Genomic DNA, 19,203 nt, shown 5'->3' on the forward strand with positions numbered 1-19,203 from the left:
TTTAAAGATGTTCCATCTCTAGATTCCATAAAAAAAAAAATCAAGATTGAAAAAAAAATAAAAATAAATAAAAAATAAAAAAATCAAGATAAAAATCAAGATTGGCACAAATAGGTATCTGTGAACCATCTTTGGAACATTTCTAAACACGTGATACACGTAGCATGAACATGGCCTGGCATTTAAAGCTCCGTCTTCTCTCTGGGTTGGGGATGGTGGCAGCCTAATGAGCACAAGCTCACCCAGGACTGTGGTGTTCTCATGAGCAGTGCCGGACACCAGAGGGAGAATCCTGGTGCCTTTTTCCCAACTGAGGTCCCCAGGGCCGCTTGGTCTTGTCAGGCTTGTGGCTACCCATAGGAGAATGCTCATGTACACACAGTTCCAGCCACTAGGGCTCCTGTCAGGAGACAAACTGCAGCCCCTCTGAAGATTTGGGGGGGGGGGGGGGGAACGACACACACCGAGCAACAAACATGGGGAAGCAGAACATTTTGTCATCTTGCTTCCTGCCTGGATTCTTCCACAGACATTTTAAGTGCCTGCTTCAATGCGAAATGGGTTGAGTTTTTCAAATGAGTAATGCTGGCCACTACTTGGCTCATGTGTGTACTGGATCTTTCCCTGATGCAGCAAGAAGTACCCAAAACCACATAATGCCTCCTTGACCACTCACCTAGTCTTACTAGCGTCTGTTTTACTTTCACTTAAAGGGGCAAGTTTTCAAGTGTTCCCACAAAACACCCAGGTCCCACATCCACCCATTACTTTGTGCCCTTTTAGTTCTCAGGAAAATTTACTTGTGCGAAGACGACCAGATGGCAGAACCTTGACCAAGGCGAGGAAGGTGCCTGGGATGAGGCAGAGACCTTCAGAGGCCCTCCCCCCACTGCTGCCACCGCCTGGCTTGGGACAGTACAGTGTACAGCACTGCCAAGCACCAAGTACTCATCCATTAAATTGAGCTTGATGACAGTTTTTAGTTGTGCCTTTATTCACCTTAGTTCATTAAAAATGTACTTGGTTTAGAGATCCTAGTGACCACCCAGTAATGTGGGATAAAAGTCACCCCTCTCCACATGGTACTTTTGTTTTTTTAAAAAAGCAGAATTTCTTCTAGGAATCTTATTGATCATACAGTAGTTACAAGAATGTCAGATATAATGATGTATACAATCTAAACAAGACAAGCTGATTAAGAATTTACATAATGTAAAAATACACATATTAAAAGTTAGCCATGTGGACAGATGCATGCAGCGGAAAGAGTAGTTGGAAGGTCGGGGATCAAGTGCCCATATGCAGTACTATTGCTTCCCACCCCAACCTCCGTTAATAAGTAACCTCCACTAACAAGTATAGGTATTCCACACACATCTAAAATACACAAAGGTAAATTGTGACCTGCTACAGTACAGTCTAAAGTTATGTGTGATCTTTCTGTGCTACTGCCACAAAAAAGTAAATAGTGAACCCCATGCAGGTAGTAGAAAGCATTGGTTATTCTAGTTAAACTTGGAAAAATTTTAAACTTCTGACATTAATATCTGTCAAGAGTGTTAGGTCTCCTTTTGCTATTGTTTTCTTCACAACTGACATGCAGTCAGAGTGGAGAAACTTTGATGGTTATTTGACCTACAGTACAACTGAAATACTCTTTAAAAATGTAACTTTTTAATAACAGAGTCACACACTTAACATAAAACATGGATCTCTACAGCTTTAGGCCAAAGGGTAGAGGGAGTGCATCTGAATTGTAATGCTTTAGTTTCCATGTTCTGTAGTTTCTAGCACTGTCGTAAGGAATGAAACTGATGGAACAGCTTGTTTCTTTCCCAAAGCAGACAGCAGTTTGACTTCTTAGAGGATAAACAAATCAGAAATGTCACACTTTCTTTCTCTGGGCCCTTTGAGAAACTAGACAAAAATTTTAAATTATTCAAGCGTCTTGTTGAGCAGTGGTGCTTTTCTTTATTGTCTAGAGAAGCAGCAAACAAGACCTCCCTAGCACTGTGAGAGTGCTGACTCAGGGTACACTTACACCAGAACCAGGAACCTTTCTTACTCCCATTTTCCCTGCTTTTTGCCAACCATTATGGCAAATGTGGGGGGTGGGAGTTATGCTTGACAACTTAGGCTTAAAGATCCTCTTACAGAGATTTCTCCCATTGAGTAGAAACCCTTTTTCTACAAAAAGTTGGCTGGTTCAGTGAACCTAGAAAAGACTTGTCTCTCTGAATGCTTAAATTGCAAGTTCCTAATAGATAAAGAGCGTTAAAATAACGTGAAGGTCTATTTTATTGGCAACTTACAATGCAAAGTATTTTATTTTTAAATGCCTAAATTTGAAAACAAAACAGCCTAGGTTAAATAATATAGTTTTCCAAAGCTGAATGTGCTCATTTGGAGCTCAGTTTTTCTGCTTGCAGTACAAAACAACTTCCTAAAACTCCTAGGCAGAAACACTACTGTTTTGATGATCTGTGATTAGATGAACTGATCAATCTCAGTTGGTAATATCCCTTTTTTTCTCCTTGGTAAGGGTTTAAAAAAATTCTAGAAGAGATGCATCTTTCTAGTCTTACACAAACAATTTCATTCCAAATGTCTCCTGAGAGGCATATACCATATACAGGAATCCATCTTCATCCTTCTCACTTTCATACACTTCAGAAATCGGTGTGGACACACTCACCATGCTGTGTCCATTCACTAACAGGAAGAAGGCTTGATTAGCATTGAGCTGTAAGCGCCTCCTGTTGAAAGAAAACAATGTGAAGAGATGCCAACCAACACATTAATATGCAGGGGACATGTAAAAATATCACCCACTCCCACTGATCTAAAAGTATAACGCTTTTGTAAATGCTGCTTCTGGCAATGTGTATGCCTACTGATGATGACTCATACAACTTCCCATAAAGCATAGGACATTTCCTATGATTACATTCATGAATGACATTAGCGGTAATCCTGGTAGATTATTCTTACTATATTCCTGAGGCTGGTCTTAGACTAGTATGCTCTCTGAATAGCTGTCTAAAGAGAGGAATAGTTCAAAATATAATTTACAGACTACTTATTACCATTTAAAAGACTCCATTGTCTTTTACTAATTTTACCATACAAACTTGTACAATTTTCTGATTAGAGAAAACATCTATGCTAGATGTTATGATTAAAGAATCAATCAATCAATCAATAAAAGAATCAGAGGATAGGAGATCCAGCAGGTAAATCAGAAAGGAAGGAACATTTTTAAGGTTTTGTTACGCTTGCAAAAATGTTAATCAGAACTAAAGATTTATCTAAGTCTGATACAGAAAGAGAAGTTACCCAAAGAAATTTTTTAAAAAGGTGATTAAATACCTAATGATCTTAATGAGCTCACTCATGTTGACATGATCAGGTACGAGGAATTTGGTTTTATCCAAAACAGGAAGTTGCTTCTCACCCTTGTACCGTTCTATTATCACCTAGAAAAGTAACCAAGAAAGATTTTAATAACCATTAACAGTGAAGAAGAGTTGAAATACTTCCTATGTTATAACTAGGACATACCAAAATGGGGTTTGAAATAGAGCACATGTGTTGGTTTCCCCACAGATCTCCTATTAAGAGTGATCATTTATTAGCTTAGACTTATCCCATACAGAATCTAGTACACAAGACAAAGTGACTGCCTCCAAGGGGGTGAGCAGGGTGGTGAAAGTAGTTTTTTTGTTGAAGATACACTCATTAGTCAGAAAAATAAAAGCAGAGGCTAGGTACCAGCTTATAGTGTAAAGCTCTGAATCTATGTCAATTGCAATACCATTTCCTCTGAAATGTGTTAGATCTTAATTATGGTAATACACTGAAATTTTTTTTTCATGCTAAACTGGTTTCTCTACTTGACATGGAAAAAGTCCACGAAAAGACAATGTCAGCTAGTTCTGGAGACAAATTTAATGCAGAAAGACTTGAAGATCGTTTTATTTTGACAATATACTCCTGGTAGTTCAGTAATGAGTTTTAAGAGCTAAGAAACTTGCACTATGCAGGACACAAAAACAGTTCATAGTTCCACATCATGTATGGAAATAGATCTATTAGCCCCTTGCCATACTTCCTTTCCATAGAAGAAAAACAATTTTCCCCTAGTTCTAAGCCATTGCAAAAGCTTGCCACACAGGATTTACTGGGCCTCCCTGTCACCTTCTGAGTACCAGACACTCTTCTCTAGGCAAAGCAACTCCACCCTGCCACAACAATAGTAAGCTGAGACAGTAATGGCAATATTTTCATAATATGTCTCTAGAAAAGGGGAAGATACTTGTCTGTACGTTGTTCTACTATATGGGGCCACATAAGGTTCTGCGTAAAGCCAAATCAAACTGCTATTCCCTTCCTTGATAAGATCAAGGACATTTATCCATAGTGTGTGTTTAGAACATGGCATTCACAAGGGAGAATCAATAGACAGACTACTTTTGCCTGGTTTTGACTAACAACAGAGATCAGAGGCAATACAGAAATCTTAAATTCCTGGTCCAGGACGAGGCAGAAAGCAGTAAGAATGAGAAGAAAATCTCCCATCAATAAGGAGGACATAGCAGCAGCTTGGGGATGCAGACAGCATGGCCTTGGGCACCTCCTGCTCTCAGGTGCCCCTGACTCCCCAGTGCTGGTATTCCCTGAAAGCAATCCACTACAAATTACTGGTTGACTTTTCAGTTATTTCCTCTTTTTCCTGTACTATTCTCATTTGGGAAAGACAACACGTAAGTCATGAGTAAGGCATTTAGCTACACCTGAAAAGTGCCTTCCTGAGTGTTGCATTTAGACAGCAGTGCTATGGACAGAAGTGCAGGAGAAAAGCTGTTCTTGGGAAGTGGAGAGCAAGCAAGCTGCCTGTGCCTTCTCAGTCCATCCATCCTATTCCCATCAAGAAGTGCCTGTGAGAGTATTTCTCAAACTTATTCAGGGGTTACCAGCACATATGAGAAAGTACAAGTTTTCTGCAAAAACCCTTGGAACTACTAGCAGAAAAGAGGACTGCTAATGTACACAGATATTCATGTTTCAAAAGGAGGCTGCAGAACAAATCCTGGCAGACGGCTCAACTATTCATTTCTAACAGCTAGCACCAAAAAGTAAAGAAAACCTTAAAATTAAGAGAATTCTCTAGGCCATATGTTGACCTCAAATATAAGGAAAGACTAAAATTTTTAATAGTCCAAGGAAAAGAGACTATCTTCTACTGTAGAATCCTACAGTTGGAAACTGCTGGGCAGACCCATCTTCTCTTTTCTGTGTACCTTACAGACCCAACCCCCTGGACCTTTTTTCTCCTTTGACCTTAGTTTAGTCTGAGATGGCAGCTCAGAAAGCCAAGAATGAAAACTTCTACCAAATTTTTAACAGTGGAGTCTCTTTCTAAGTGGTCCGTAGCATTCATAGGAGGTAACAACCATGTATGCAAAACTAGGCAAATCTTTCCAACTACTACATGGAATGGGATTCTCTTCCCATTTTACAGATAAGGATGTGGCAAGTCCCTTTCAGAACTTTAGTAACTAGCTCAACATCACTTAGTAACCTTAAGCCTAAGGCTTGAACTCAGCCTCTACCTGAAACCACAAGTTCCTCTTAACCACATTTCTCTACAACTGGTACCTCAGCAGAAAACTTTTTAGGGTCTGCCAGCAAAGGATTTGAGGTAGAGGGTGTTACTGCCTGGGCACAGCAAAAAGCATCTGAAGTACCTACATATGACAAGAAAGCAGTGTCTCCTCTAACTCTTGTAAAGAAGCCAAATACAACAGACTTCTCTGGGGCATCAAAAGATGGCCTAGAATGTACAGTTACATTTAAATCCTGAGAGCTACTGGGAGGCTGGGTGGCTTAGTGGTTGAGTGTCTGCTTTGGCTCAGAGAGTGATCCCAGGATTGAGTCCCACATTGGGCTCCCCAGAGGGAGCCTGCTTCTCCCTCTGCCTATGTCTCTGCCTCTCTGTCTCTCATGAATAAATGAATAAAATCTTTTAAAAAAAATCTTAAGAGCTACTGATCTTCCTACTGCAGGATTCCTTCAACAGAGTGGATATTTCCTTCCATTGATAAAATGCTAACAGTTCTAGCCCCTCTATCCTTTCCCCCAAAATAGATTTGACTTGTGAAGTATGTAACATTAAGGCAGAAAACTCATTCAGGAGGAAACAGAATGTGATTAGATGCAAGAACTGTATATTAAGATATCTCAATTCTAGGTCGTGAAATTGACACTGGAGATTACTTTCTGAGGACCTCTGTAGAAACACCTGTCACACAGTTACACATAGCAGCACTGTATTAAAATACGTAAGCAGTGCTCTCTTCTGTATACATTAATAATGTTATTAATATTAATAATAATAAAACACAGGTGCTGGAGACTACCTACTGGGATTTTGGTAGGATGCTGCTCTCGGATAAGTCGGACATCTTCTACTCTTTGTTCTGCAACGAAAGGAAGAGACAGGCATTCATTATTAAGGGCCAAAATGTAGCTTCTTTCCTGCACTTTTACTGGTGGTTTCCATATTTAAATTCACCTATCCCTAGCTTTGGCAGAGCAGAGCAGTAAGGACATCTTCCCGAGAACTGAGAGGAACCACACAGTGGCACTTCATATCTGGCACAAGTTGATATATAAGGCCAAATGCAACTTCCATGTAAACCAACATGTAATTACATGGCTCTAGCAGGTGTCACAACATATGACCAAGAGTGCAGAATTCCTAGTTTCAAGAATTTGAGACCCCAGGCTTGCAGTCAAATATAATCAGCAGATTACCTGCATGGCATTACCAATCTTTTCTCCAAGGACTCCCACTATGTGTCAATTTTCCAAAACTTCAGTTGATACAGGAATCTGTTAAACTATAGGCAATCAAACTATATAGAAATCAAACTATATAGAAAATCACAATGTGATTTTCTCTTATTACTTCCTGCTTTTCAATGACACATTGGTTAAGAGAAAATGCCCAAAAGAATGCCCTATTTGACTTTCAGTTTTTCTCAATGCCCACCACTGCCCAACATCACTAGACAAAATTTTAAAGCACTAAGTCTACTGTTGAATACTTTTTTTTGAGAGTATCTCTATTCTCTCCCTTAATATAATCATACATGAATAATCAATGTCATGGACTTCCTGAGAAGTCCTGGTGGCTTCAGAAAAAAAAAGATGCAGGGACACCTGGGTGTCTCAGTGGCTGAGTGTCTGCTTTTCGCTCAGGGCATAATCCCGGGGTCCGGAGATCAAGTCCTGCATCAGGCTCCCTTCAGGGAGCCTGATTCTCCCTCTATGTCTCCGCCTCTCTGTTGTCTCTCATAAATAAATAAAATTTTTAAAAAGATGCTTTGATCTACATATATTCTACCATTGCCAATTTTTTTGGATTAAAAAAAAACATTTAGTATCATTCTTCATAAAAATGACTGAACATTCTCATGTTCAAATACAAACATGTAAGTGCTGGGACACCTGGGTGGCTCAGCGGTTGGGCGTCTGCCTTTGGCTCAGGTCATGATCCTGGTCTGGGATTGAGTCCCACATCGGGCTCCCTGCGAGAGGCTGCTTCTGCCTGTGCCTCTCATGAATGAATAAATAAAATCTTTAAAAAAAAAACAAAAAACAGGGCAGCCTGGGCAGCTCAATGGTTTAGCACCACCTTCAGTCCAGGGCCTGATCCCAGAGACCCGGGATCGAGTCCCAGGTCAGGCTCTCTGCATGGAGCCTGCTTCTCCCTCTGCCTGTATCTCTCATGAATAAATAAATCTTTAAAAAAAAAAAAAAGTAAATTCTATTTTCCCATCCAACATATCTAAATCAGCTTCTAAGATAAAATTACTACATATAAACATATCTGCCATAGACTAAGAAGATGGCAAACATGGGGATTCCTACCAGCGTGCATTCCTATTCAGTATATGAGAATAAAGATTAATTTAGTTACCATTAGTAAGCATAACCTAGTGGTTCCCAATCTATAATATAGTGATTAATAACAAGAAATACGCAGCTGGTCCTGTCAGAGCTTCCAAAACACTTAGAATTTTCTAAATGATTAAGAGTGGTATTGATAAGGGCTATCTCTTGTTATTCAAACAAACCCCAATCAACCATACAAGTTTATGTTAATGTTGTAACTTTTAGAAAGCTCCTAAGGATGGGGAACTGGTGGCCAGGGGGGAAAACAACAGTGATTTGGGGTTTGAAATGTTCAGACCCACCCCAACCACCAGGGAGGGGAAAGAGGCTTGAAGGATGAACTAATCACCAAAGGCCAATGATTTAACCAGTTATGCCCATGTAATGAAATCTCCATCAAAAAGATGGGGCTCAGGGCAGCCCCGGTGGCACAGCGGTTTAGCGCCGCCTGCAGCCCAGGGCGTGATCCTGGAGACCCTGGATCAAGTCCCGCATTGGGTGGATCAAGTCCCGCATTGGGCTCTCTGCATGGAGCCTGCTTCTCCCTCTGCCTGTGTTTCTGCCTGTCTCATAAATAAGTAAAATCTTAAAAAATTTTTTTTTTAAAAAGGATGGGGCTCAGGGATTTCAGGTGCTGGGAGAGTAGCACACACCGAACTCCACAGCAACAGAAGCTCCTGTGCTCAGGACTCTTCCTAACCTTATCCTATGTACTTTTCACCAAGCTGTTCATCTGTATGCTTTAATATCCCTTGTAATAAGCCAATAGTCTAGCAAACAAAAGTTTTCCTGTGAGCTACGCCAGCAATTCAATGAAACATAAGGGGGTCGTTATAAACCTCTGATTTCTAGCCAGTCAGAAGCACAAGTAACAAGCTGCACTTGTAATTAGTGTTCGAAGTGGTGGGTGGGGAGGGGCAATATTGCGGGGCTGAACACTTAAACTGTCATATCTGAGGCTATCACCAGGTGAATTAGAATTGAGTTAAATTTTAGGACAGCTGTCAGTCTGTTGAGCATCTGGCTCTTGATCTCAGGGTCCTGAGTTGAAGCCCCACAATGCGTGTAGAGATTACTCAAAAACAACCCCACACCGTTTAAAAATTGTACAACAGCCAGCTGAATTGCTTGATGTGTGGAAAACCCAAACATGGTCCAAAGTGAAGCAGTTGATTAATAGAATACGGAGAGTAGAGGAAACACAGGATGAATTTTTTTTCACTTGCATCATCCTTTAAATCCTTCTCTGAGGGTGTCACTGATTCCCCTTCGATGCCTCTCTCAGGTCTAAGACCCGTCCCTGTATGTCTGTCCTACCCCAGGAGAAGGTGCTCTACCATCTAGACTTAGCTATCCATCTGCTTCACAGTAAAAATCTCGTGTGTCAGGGAAGATTTCAGAAATTAGAGGAAATCACAATTCACTCTATCAAATGAATTTTTTTTAAAGATTTATTTATTCATGAGAGATAGGCAGAGACACAGAGTGAGAAGCAGGCTCCTCACAAGGAGCCAGATGCGGGACGCAATCCCAGGATCACACCCTGAGTGAAAGGCAGACACTCAACCACTGAGCCACCCAGGTGTCCCATGAATAATTCTTTAATATACCTGGGAATATGCTTCACACTTAAAAGCTTAACCTCAGCCCCGGTGGTGCAGAGGTTTAGCGCCACCTGCAGGCTGGGGTGTGATCCTGGAGATCTGGGATCTGAGTCCCAGACTGGGCTCCCTGCATGGACCCTGTGTCTTCCTCTGCCTGTGTCTCTGCCCCGAATGAATGAATGAATGAATCTTAAAAAAAAAGAAAAAAGAAAAAGCTTATCCTAACTGGGGTGCCTAAATGGCTCAGTTGGTTAAGAATATGACTCAATTTCTGCTCTGGTCATGATATCAAGCCCCATCTGGGGCTCTTCCCTCAGTGCAAAGTTTGCTTAAGATCCTCTTGCGGCACTTCGGTGGCTAAGTGGTTGAGCATCTGCCTTTGGCTCAGGTCGTGATCCTGGGGACCTGGATTGAGTCCACATCAGGCTCCCCAGAGGGAGCCTGCTTCTCCCTCAGCCTCTCTGAGTGTCTCTCATGAATAAATAAATAAAATCTTTAAAAAAAAAAAAAAAAAAAAAAGAACCTCTCTCAATTTAAAAAAGGCAAGCTCATTCTAATAAATCTGAAAGTGGAAACATTCAGAGAGAAGGGGGAGCTTTTTTAATAAAGGAAATAGGTTCTGGTATGTGGAAAATGAAAAAAAAATAGGCTTTAAATGTAAGGCTTCAAATCAGAAACTATAATTTCAATACTATAGTATCAAGTTTCTTTATCTTGATTTATCCCCAAAATATGCCCCCCTCCAAAGACAAAAAAAATCATTATTTTTATTAAAGGTGGGAAAACAGGTATGAAGACAAGTTACTTCCTTAAGGTAAAAACAAGTAGTACCAAAGTCTCATAGGAATGTCATGAGTGTCTTGGCCAGTTCTATGAACTCAGTGGTGTGCCTGAGTGAGCAAATATGGTATATGCCTCACTCTTTTTGAGTAGACAGTTATTTTCAGAGGATAACAGTATATTTTAACAAAAGCATTACCAACACAGATTAAAGACAGGCGTGAACACTCTTGATCAAGTTTTTTTAAAATTTTTATTTATTTATGATAGTCACACAGAGAGAGAGAGAGAGAGAGGCAGAGACATAGGCAGAGGGAGAAGCAGGCTCCATGCACCGGGACTCCAGGATCACGCCCGGGCCAAAGGCAGACGCTAAACTGCTGCACCACCCAGGGATCCCTAATCAAGTTTTTTTTTAAACACTGTAATGCCCTGTTTATTCACCAAGGGCTCAGCCTTGCGCACAGAAAATGGTTAATAAACGAATTAAAGTTGTAAAATGGAAATACTCTTCCAAATGCATACCAAGATACACTTCCCAGACTCCTTTTCTCCTGTCTCCAAGAACTCATACAAGACCTACAAACATAAAAGCAGGATAGGAATCTAAGACGTTGGGATCCCTGGGTGGCGCAGCGGTTTGGCGCCTGCCTTTGGCCCGGGGCGCGATCCTGGAGACCCGGGATCGAATCCCACGTCGGGCTCCCGGTGCATGGAGCCTGCTTCTCCCTCTGCCTGTGTCTCTGCCTCTCTCTCTCTCTGTGTGTGACTATCATAAAAAAAAAAAAAAAAAAAAAAAAAAAAAAAGGGGGAATCTAAGGCATCTTATTTTTACCAACATATCATTTGCATAGTTGCTTTGAGATTCCCTGCTGCACTTAAAGTAAAACTTTATTTCACTGAGTGAAATGGAAGCATAATAAATATTGCCACTATCTATAAATCATAAATGTAATACCCAATCCATTAATGAGTAACACTGCTTCAGTTCATGGAGTGCTACCTATGTTTTGGTATAAACCATTCTCTACAGTCTACCTATTAAGAATAGATGGAGCTGTTTATTCTAGACCAACATATAAATTTCCCCCAAGACATGCAAACTTTTGGAATATTAATGGACAAGTTTAAACCTGCTCATGACTAAACTGCAGGAGAATAGTGTGATTCCTTGGCAATTCCAGAAGCTGAAGCGAAATCATTACATTTGAGAAGACCAAATCCAGAATTATTTGCTCAAATACAACGCTGGAAGTTCATAAAATTTTTCCACATACCTGCAAAGACACACTATGCTTTTCACTAAGCGCTGGCCCATCTCCTATACCGAGATGATGGCTACCTACTGGAGGCTGGGAAAATACACCGCAGAAAATAAACTGCAAGTCCAGACTCCGCCACTAGGTGGACCATGATCTCACCTCTCTGGGCCCCACCCACTTTCTTCAGTTACAAAAGGTAGAGGGTTGTTTTGGGTGAGCCCCAAGGTCCACTTCCACCCTCTCAATCCTGGCAGAAGATATCAGCAGAGCTATATTCAATTTTGAATTAACCTAAACTCATTCACTTGGAAAGAGAAAGAACTGCTCAAGCTAACTGGGTCTGCTCTTAGTTTCTATGAAGAGGTTCTTTCCTAAAAACTTATTTCCCTCATCACTGTACTACAAATCAGTGAAAACTGTCAGTGCTGGAGCAAGGAAGGGGAGTAGCCATTAACTGATACCTGATCCTCTTCTGCAATGATTATTAAAGAGATCTTTTAACAAGGGGGGGTGTGGAGAGTATAAAGGTGAGATAAGGGGCAAGCCCAAAACTGGTATATTTAACATGTACTTACAGGGGAGAGGGGGGAATGGGGCATTCTTGGCTAACCCCTATTTATCCACAGGGCCAAAGATTCCAGGTGAATTCCTTCTAATTCATTAAAATACGTTAATCTCACTTTTCCTACTCTTACCACCTACTCTGAGAGGTTTTTCTAGAATAATCTAAAAATAAGCAAAAAAAAGAAACTATAAAAGTATAGTTTCAGTCATAAGAAAATAAGCATCTTTCCCACACAGATGTCCGCAGTGAACTTTCATTGTTTAAGTAAGCCCTACATCTAACATGGGACTTGAACTCACGACTCTGAGATCAAGAGTCACACGCTCCATCCACTGAGCCAGCCACGCAACCCCCAGCTAACTTTAAAATGCATAAGTTAAAAAAATAATAATAAAATGCATGAGTTAGTGAGAACCGAAGCCAGATACAAGAGGAAATCTGATTCAGATGCTGTTCTCAGGGCTGCATAAAAGCTAAACAATATTGAGAGTTCACAGAGGTCATTAAAGAGAAAATTTCCAACAAAAATGCACGTCCAAGTCGGCTAACAAACCCTCAAGAGACTGAAACGGTATGCTTGGCAGCTTCTCAGGACCAAGCAATCAAATAATTATCAGTAACGTGATCTATGACACCATGTAGAAGCTGTGTGAACGCTGGGCTCTTTGTGGACTTCAGGCAACTAAACAAAAGGAGTGCACAGTGTTGCTGCCTTAGACCCTAAAGAAGATGACCCTGGGAACTCCCCTGTGCTGCTATAAACACCCCCACCAACACAGTGTGGTGTCCACGCTGCTAGTGCACAACTTTCTTGCTTCAATGGAGCACCAGTCACTGCCTTGTCCTCATTTTTGTGGAGGCGTAAATATTGATGGTTACTTTCAGTTTCACCAAATGCCAGGGAACCCAAGTTAGGTTTCTAAGCCTGATCTGGGAAAAAAAACTGATTTACTGCTGGGGTAAAGTATGAATACAACAAACCAAAAAGAAAAGCCACCGGACCCTAGTTCTGCTGCAAAAAGGATCCAGAGGATTCGCCACACCAGGTCTACACTGGAGGGTGCAGGGATTCGTACAATGCTCCACCCCCAGGGCTCACCAGTGTGCACACTCCTCCTCAGGCAAGGTAGGGACATTTGTAAGCGACCACGTGTGACCAGCGCGACTTACCTGGAGATGATTCACTCGCGTACTAGTGTCATTACTTCAAAGTACCTGTCACCGCCTGGCCTCCTGGCCAGCCTTCCCCAAGGCACCCTTACCTAATCTGCACCTCCAGAGGGACAGACCCCCAGGACTGCAGGGCTGACCCGAGCGCCCAGCAAACAACGGGGCCATGATCGCGGGAGACCAAAAGGTGATTCAGCAGCTCCCTTGCGGCGCCCCCTGGATGGACGGCCGCCCTCGACGGCGACCCGGCCGGGGCCAGGGCGGGGATGGGGGCCTTCGGGGGTCCGACAGAGCTCAGGTCCCAACCCCCTGGGCAGATCGCCGCCGTCTGCCGCAACCCCGCCCAGAGGAGGAAGGGGTGCTCCGTGGGTCCCCCACCCCCACGTTGGCCGCGGCCCAGAGTGGACCGGCGGACGGATGGACGGACAGACGCCCGCGACCCGGCCAAGGGGGGGGGGGTAGGGGGCTCCCCGGGTCCCACCCTGCTTAGGACCCGGGCCCCCAACCCCAGACCCCGACGCCCTCAGCCCTCCTGAGTCCCACCCCGCTCAGGCCCCAAATCCCAATCCCGAGAGGGCGGACGGCCGCCCTCGCCCGCGACCCGGGGTGGAGGGGGGCGGAAGAGGCTCCCCGGGTCCGACCGTGCTCAGGCCCCGGCGCCCCAGCCCCACGTCGGCCCCCGAACCCCGACCCCGAGCGGACGGACGGCCGCCCTCGCCCGAGACCCGGCCCGGGGTAGGGTAGGGTAGGGTGGGGGGGCGGAAGGGGCTCCCAGGGTCCGACCGCGCTCAGGCCACCCCCGCCCCCAAACGCCGTCGGTCCCCGGCCCCTCGGCCCCCTCAGCGCCCCCCCCCGGCCCCCTCAGCCCCCCTCGCGGCCCCCCCTCAGTCCCTCTCGGCCCCCCCGGTCCCCTCAGCCCCCCCCTCGGCCCCCCTCGGCCCCCTCAGCCCCCCCCTCGGCCCCCCCTCAGTCTCTCTCGGCCCCTCTCGACCCCCTCAGCCCCCCCTCAGCCCCTCTCGGCCCCCTCAGCCCCCCTCGGCCACCCCAGCTCCCTCGGCCCCCTCAGCTCCCTCGGCCCCCTCAGCCCCCCTCGGCCCCCTCAGCCCCCCTCGGCCACCCCAGCTCCCTCGGCCCCCTCAGCTCCCTCGGCCCCCTCAGCCCCCCTCGGCCACCCCAGCCCCCCCTCAGGCCCCCCCCTCGGCCCCCCACCCGGCCGCCGCGGACCCCAACGGCCCCGGGTGCCCGCCTCCGCCCCCCCTAGGTCCCACCCCGCGAGCCCCACTTCAGCCCCCGTTCCCCCGCAGCCCGCCGTCGGCCCGTGCCCCGGCCGTCACCGACCCTGGCGGCCCCGGGTCCGCGCCTCAGCCCTTCCGCCGGCCCGCGCCCCCTCCCCCCGCCCGCCGCGGCACCCACCGAAGGTGCGACGCTGCTTGAAGGTCTTCTCCGACGGCATGGCGCGGGAGGCGAGACGGAGGCGGCGAGGCGGAGGGTCCTGGCTGCTACAAGCGGCGGCGGCGGTGGCGGCGGTGGCGGCGGCTGCGGAGGCTCCGACTGTGGCGACAGCGACTTCCCTTGTGTCTCTTCAACCCGCAGCCGCGTCAGGTGACTGGCGCGGCGTCCTGGGGGGGCGGGGCCAAGGCCGGCGGCCGCCGCCGCCATGGTGGGCGTGGCGGAAGCGGGGTTGCGCGCGTGCGCAGCGGAGAACCCGCGATGCGCAGGCGCGCGGGCCGGAGGAAGCGCGCGTCCGGGCGGGGAAGACCCCAGGCGTAAGCCTCTCGAGCCCAAGTCCCGCGTGGCCCAGCGGCTCCCGCGGACCGCGCGTCACTTGTGTGTCGCCTCCGTGAGCCCACGGCCGAGAAAGCTCCGCTCCGGAAGCACATTCCTTCCGTGCTCCCGCCACAGCGCCGCGGGCCTGGGGGCTGCCGGTTGCTCATCCAGATGGGGGGGCGCCTGTCGCTGCTGTGTTTAGGGACCTGCGCCCTTGCGCCCGCGGCGGCCCCCTGCTTACCCCCCGCGGGCTGCCCGCGCCTGAACGTCCTCCTCTGAACGCGCAGGTGCGCTGCACAGATGGAGAGACGCCTGCAGACTGCAGCCGGCTGGTTCACCGTGCCCCCCGGGCGTGGACGCGCACCTGGGAGGGCCGCGCGGCCGCGGAATGCCCGACGCGCTGGAACCCGCCCGAGCTCCGGAGCCGTAGCCTTTCTTACATGGTCGTTTGATAGAGTGCTCGGATTGTGCTCTATACCTTATTGTGCAGACATACGAAGCACACTAAAATATATTCCTCGGTGGGTTTTTTTGTAGCTGGGATTTCTTTACAGAGAAGCCAAACATGTTGCAGCTCCTTGTATAGTTATTTCCCAAGACCCGAACAATGACATTAGCTCTAGTTCTATTCTACTGTTGACTAGACAACGGTGCATTTGTCCACGTGTCACTCTCTGTCAGGTATTTCCCCCTTTTTGTTACAGTTCTTTACCCTGGAAAACCTGAGTTAAACAGCATTTACGCATTCTCTCTGGTTTCCAAAGTTCCAAAGGAAGGCTTCGGACTGCAAGTGTACTTACTATCCTCATTGCTTTGTATTTATTCTGTGAAAATTGGAAAAAAAAAAAATTCAGTCAGTGTTTATTTCATCTACCTTCTGCCAAACAAAATGATCTGGATTGAAGTCTTAAAGAGAGTGTGGGGGCGTCTGGGTGGTTGCATCTGTTGGCCTGTAACTGTTGATTTTGGCTCAGATCAGATCCCCTGGTTGTGGAATCCAGTGTCAGGCTCACTGGGGAGTCTGATTGAGATTCTCTGATTCTATCTCTGACTGCCCCTCCTCCATTTCTCTCAAATAAATCAATAAACATTAAAAAAAAAAAAAGTGTGTACTGTATGCTGCTTTTTTTTTTTTCTGGATTTCTTTTGTATATTAAGTATTGACTGGTGAGCTGCTTTCTTGGCTTAATTGCTATTTTGTAAGAAATGGACTTTTCGTTCTCTTGTTGGACAACTGTTCCAAATGCAAGAGAGGAAGAAAATCAATTATCTGGCCTATGGAGGTTGGGGGAGGGGAAGGAGCGTTTCATATTTCCCCAGTCCCTTAGGCATCCATAAAGCTTTACCAAATTACCCCAGGCCTTGAGTTCACAGCGACGGAGGGACAGGCTTCAAGGGCTGTGCTAGTGATGGGACAAGATCACTCTGTGATTTTCAAGTACTGAGGTTCACATTTACAGTGACTGCTAAAGTCTTCTCCTAACTTTGAATTCCTACTAGCATCTAAAACCACATCTCCCTACATGTTTCTCAGAAAACTGTGGACATGTCAGGGTGTCTCATAAAGAAGGGTGTGGGCATGTAAGAGTGTCTCAATCTCCATATAAGAATAGCATATTCATAATATATAAATTATATCTAAAATGTATTAATTCATATTAACATACAGATAAAGAAGTAACTTAGTGCAACATTTGAAAACAAGCATGGGGGGATCCCTGGGTGGCTCAGCAGCTGGGCATCTGCCTTCAGCTCAGGGCGTGACTCTGGAGACCCAGGATCCAGTCCCACGTCGGGCTCCCTGCATGGAGCCTGCTTCTCCCTCTGCCTGTGTCTCTGCCTCTCTCTCTCAGGCTGTGTCTCTCATGACTAAATAAATAAAATATTTAAAAAAGAAATGAAAACAAACGTTTGAGTACATGTGAAAAATTTCATGTGCCCTCAGACTGCAGTATAATAGAAGTCTGATGTAGTGAACAATTTTCGGAGTGGTAAATAAATATTACTCAAGAATTATTTTAAGCCAGTTAATATAAGCATAGTATGACTTACTTTAAAATAAATAACATAAACATTACTGCTCCTTAAAATAACCTATATAAAGTAGAAAAACAAGACACATCTTTCATTCAAATTTGTTTTCTCTAGAAATTTCATGATGCCTTTAAGCTACTACTATTCTCAAAAGCCAGATGGTGTCAGTTTTATATAACTCTACCCTCTTCCCTTTTCCATAATATGAAATGACCATAATTGTGGAGAAAATAAGGTAACCGCTAAAAATTGAATGTGATGCCTCCAGCGTTAGTGATGCAACATGGCTGTAAACCATGCTGTCTAGCTATTTCTAAGAATCTGTTAAATGTGGCATGGAACATCAACCTGCAGTGCAGGACACATTATTTTTGACACACACAACATGGAGGACAAGTCACACCAAGAAGTTGTTCAGCCCCACAGGCCTGCCTGACCCTGCCCGCCTCTCCTTTTTCTGATTGGAAGAGATATCTGAGCCTCAAGGATGTCTGGGCAACTATTGGCCTGCTCTCCTATCATTCCTGTGTCATCTCTCTGCTCTTTAGAACAAGTAAACAAACAAGTGTTGCTCAAGAGGACCTGCAGGAGCTATTCTCAGAAAGGATTTAGTCAGGAGGATTTTGAAGTCGACTCTCAATGGAGTACAGTGTTTAGGAGTGTCTTCACTGGCTCCTCGGAGTCACTATCAGCAGCGGGGACAGGCACCGTTCTGCAGTGCTTCCTCTCCCCGTGAAGCTGTCTGATGAACAACTTTAGAAATCTGCAAGGGAGTACATGCAGGAAAGCCATCACAAATCACAATCTAACATTATTTCTGAAATGAGCATGAATCGCTGACTCAGCATTCCACAGGTTTTTCTGTTTGATTCTAAGCAAATTCTCAAGGATTGCTGTTTTTCCAACTTTCGCCCTTATGTGGGACTATTAAGGGAGGGATCTCTTGAGACACTGCAGGCCCTCTTGTTTGGCCTTTGGATATTTTCCTTTCATTCCATTGCCTTGGCTGTTTCTTCTGAGCAGGGGATAAAGATGCCACTTTTCACTTCTGGGTTGTGAGAACCAGCCTGGGTAAAGTTAATACAGTTTAGTCAGGTCCAAGAAATACTAGTTTCTATGACTTCTGTGGTAACAAATTGAGAAATATCCTGCCCTATAATCCGCTCATCTCCTTAGATGCTATCAGTTCTCCATAACAAAGAGTTCATTATTATAGTCTCATCTAGCATTAAAACAAATGATCTCTTTTATCTAGTTTTTTTCTCATTTTGCTATGACCACAACCTCCTTAGTGTTCTCTATGGGATACATTCTGTACAAGGGACTATAACAGTGTTCAAGGTACACCAAGCTTTGGGGGTTCCATGTGCAATAGTTATCTGCTACCCTCAACTTTTCCCCTTGAGTTCCTTCCTGCCAAGAGGGGTTACCCAAGTTCCCATAGCTACATATTTCTTTCTATTCTGGTTAGCACTAATTTGATTCTTTTAGATCTTGGGGTGGCTTACACACACACAGCCTTCTGTTAGTCCTGCTCTCAAGGATATACAGATATGGATAGGTCTTCATAACTGTATAGGTGCACAATCCAAACTATAAACACAATAGTTTAACCATTTGGGGCACCTGGGTGGCTCCATCGGTTTAAGTGTCTGCCTTCAGCTCAGGTTGTGATCCTGAACCCAGGGTCCTGGAATTGAGCCCTGAGTCTGGCTCCCTGCTCACGTGGGGAGCCTGCTTCTCCCTCTCCCTCTGCCCTTCCCCCTGCTTGTGTGCACTTTCTGTCTCTCTCGTTAATAAATAAAATAAAAAAGAATACTTTAACCATTCTGATGGAAATTTAACCACATTATTTTGTATATGACAACAACTCTAAGCTCCTCTGGGAGAAAACTGCCTACTGAGGGGTAGACAGATTAAAAACAAAACTAAACTAAACTAAAATGTAACAGTGGCAGATTATCCTTTAGAACCTATGGATTGAAGCAGAACACGGCACATTGGATAATCTGGCATTCTGCAAAAGTTTATCACATTAGTTCATGCATTTCTGCTTAGAAAT

General features: G+C 45.1%; 1 protein-coding gene across 2 annotated transcripts; it reads right to left on the bottom strand.

The window, feature by feature from the left end:
- Positions 1-970: 970 nt before the first annotated feature.
- On the bottom strand, positions 971-14,937 carry MAP1LC3B (microtubule associated protein 1 light chain 3 beta). 2 transcript variants are annotated; one of them, XM_038538097.1, is made up of 4 exons: positions 14,754-14,937; positions 6,424-6,479; positions 3,370-3,476; positions 971-2,756 (listed from the first exon to the last, which is right to left on the bottom strand). In XM_038538097.1, the coding sequence occupies exons 1-4, from the start codon at positions 14,791-14,793 to the stop codon at positions 2,582-2,584; spliced, it is 378 nt and encodes a 125-aa protein (XP_038394025.1). In that variant the 5' UTR covers positions 14,794-14,937; the 3' UTR covers positions 971-2,581. The 2 variants fall into 2 exon arrangements, with proteins under 2 accessions (XP_038394025.1, XP_038394024.1); XM_038538096.1 differs by lacking the exon at positions 14,754-14,937 and adding an exon at positions 13,433-13,592.
- Positions 14,938-19,203: the final 4,266 nt, after the last annotated feature.

Source organism: Canis lupus, chromosome 5, assembly GCF_011100685.1.
Source record: "Canis lupus familiaris isolate Mischka breed German Shepherd chromosome 5, alternate assembly UU_Cfam_GSD_1.0, whole genome shotgun sequence".
Taxonomy (NCBI): Eukaryota; Metazoa; Chordata; class Mammalia; order Carnivora; family Canidae; genus Canis; species Canis lupus.

Bases quoted from the DNA above. Each gene is read 5' to 3' on its own strand.
- MAP1LC3B (XM_038538096.1), bottom strand. From the start codon at position 13,508: ATGGCCCCGTTGTTTGCTGGGCGCTCGGGTCAGCCCTGCAGTCCTGGG. The intron at 3,477-6,423 runs GTAGGTAGTCTC...TTACTTTTCTAG, and splicing joins AGCATCCTACCAAAATCCCA to GTGATAATAGAACGGTACAA. The intron at 2,757-3,369 runs GTATTTAATCAC...TTCTTTCAACAG, and splicing joins GAGCTCATTAAGATCATTAG to GAGGCGCTTACAGCTCAATG.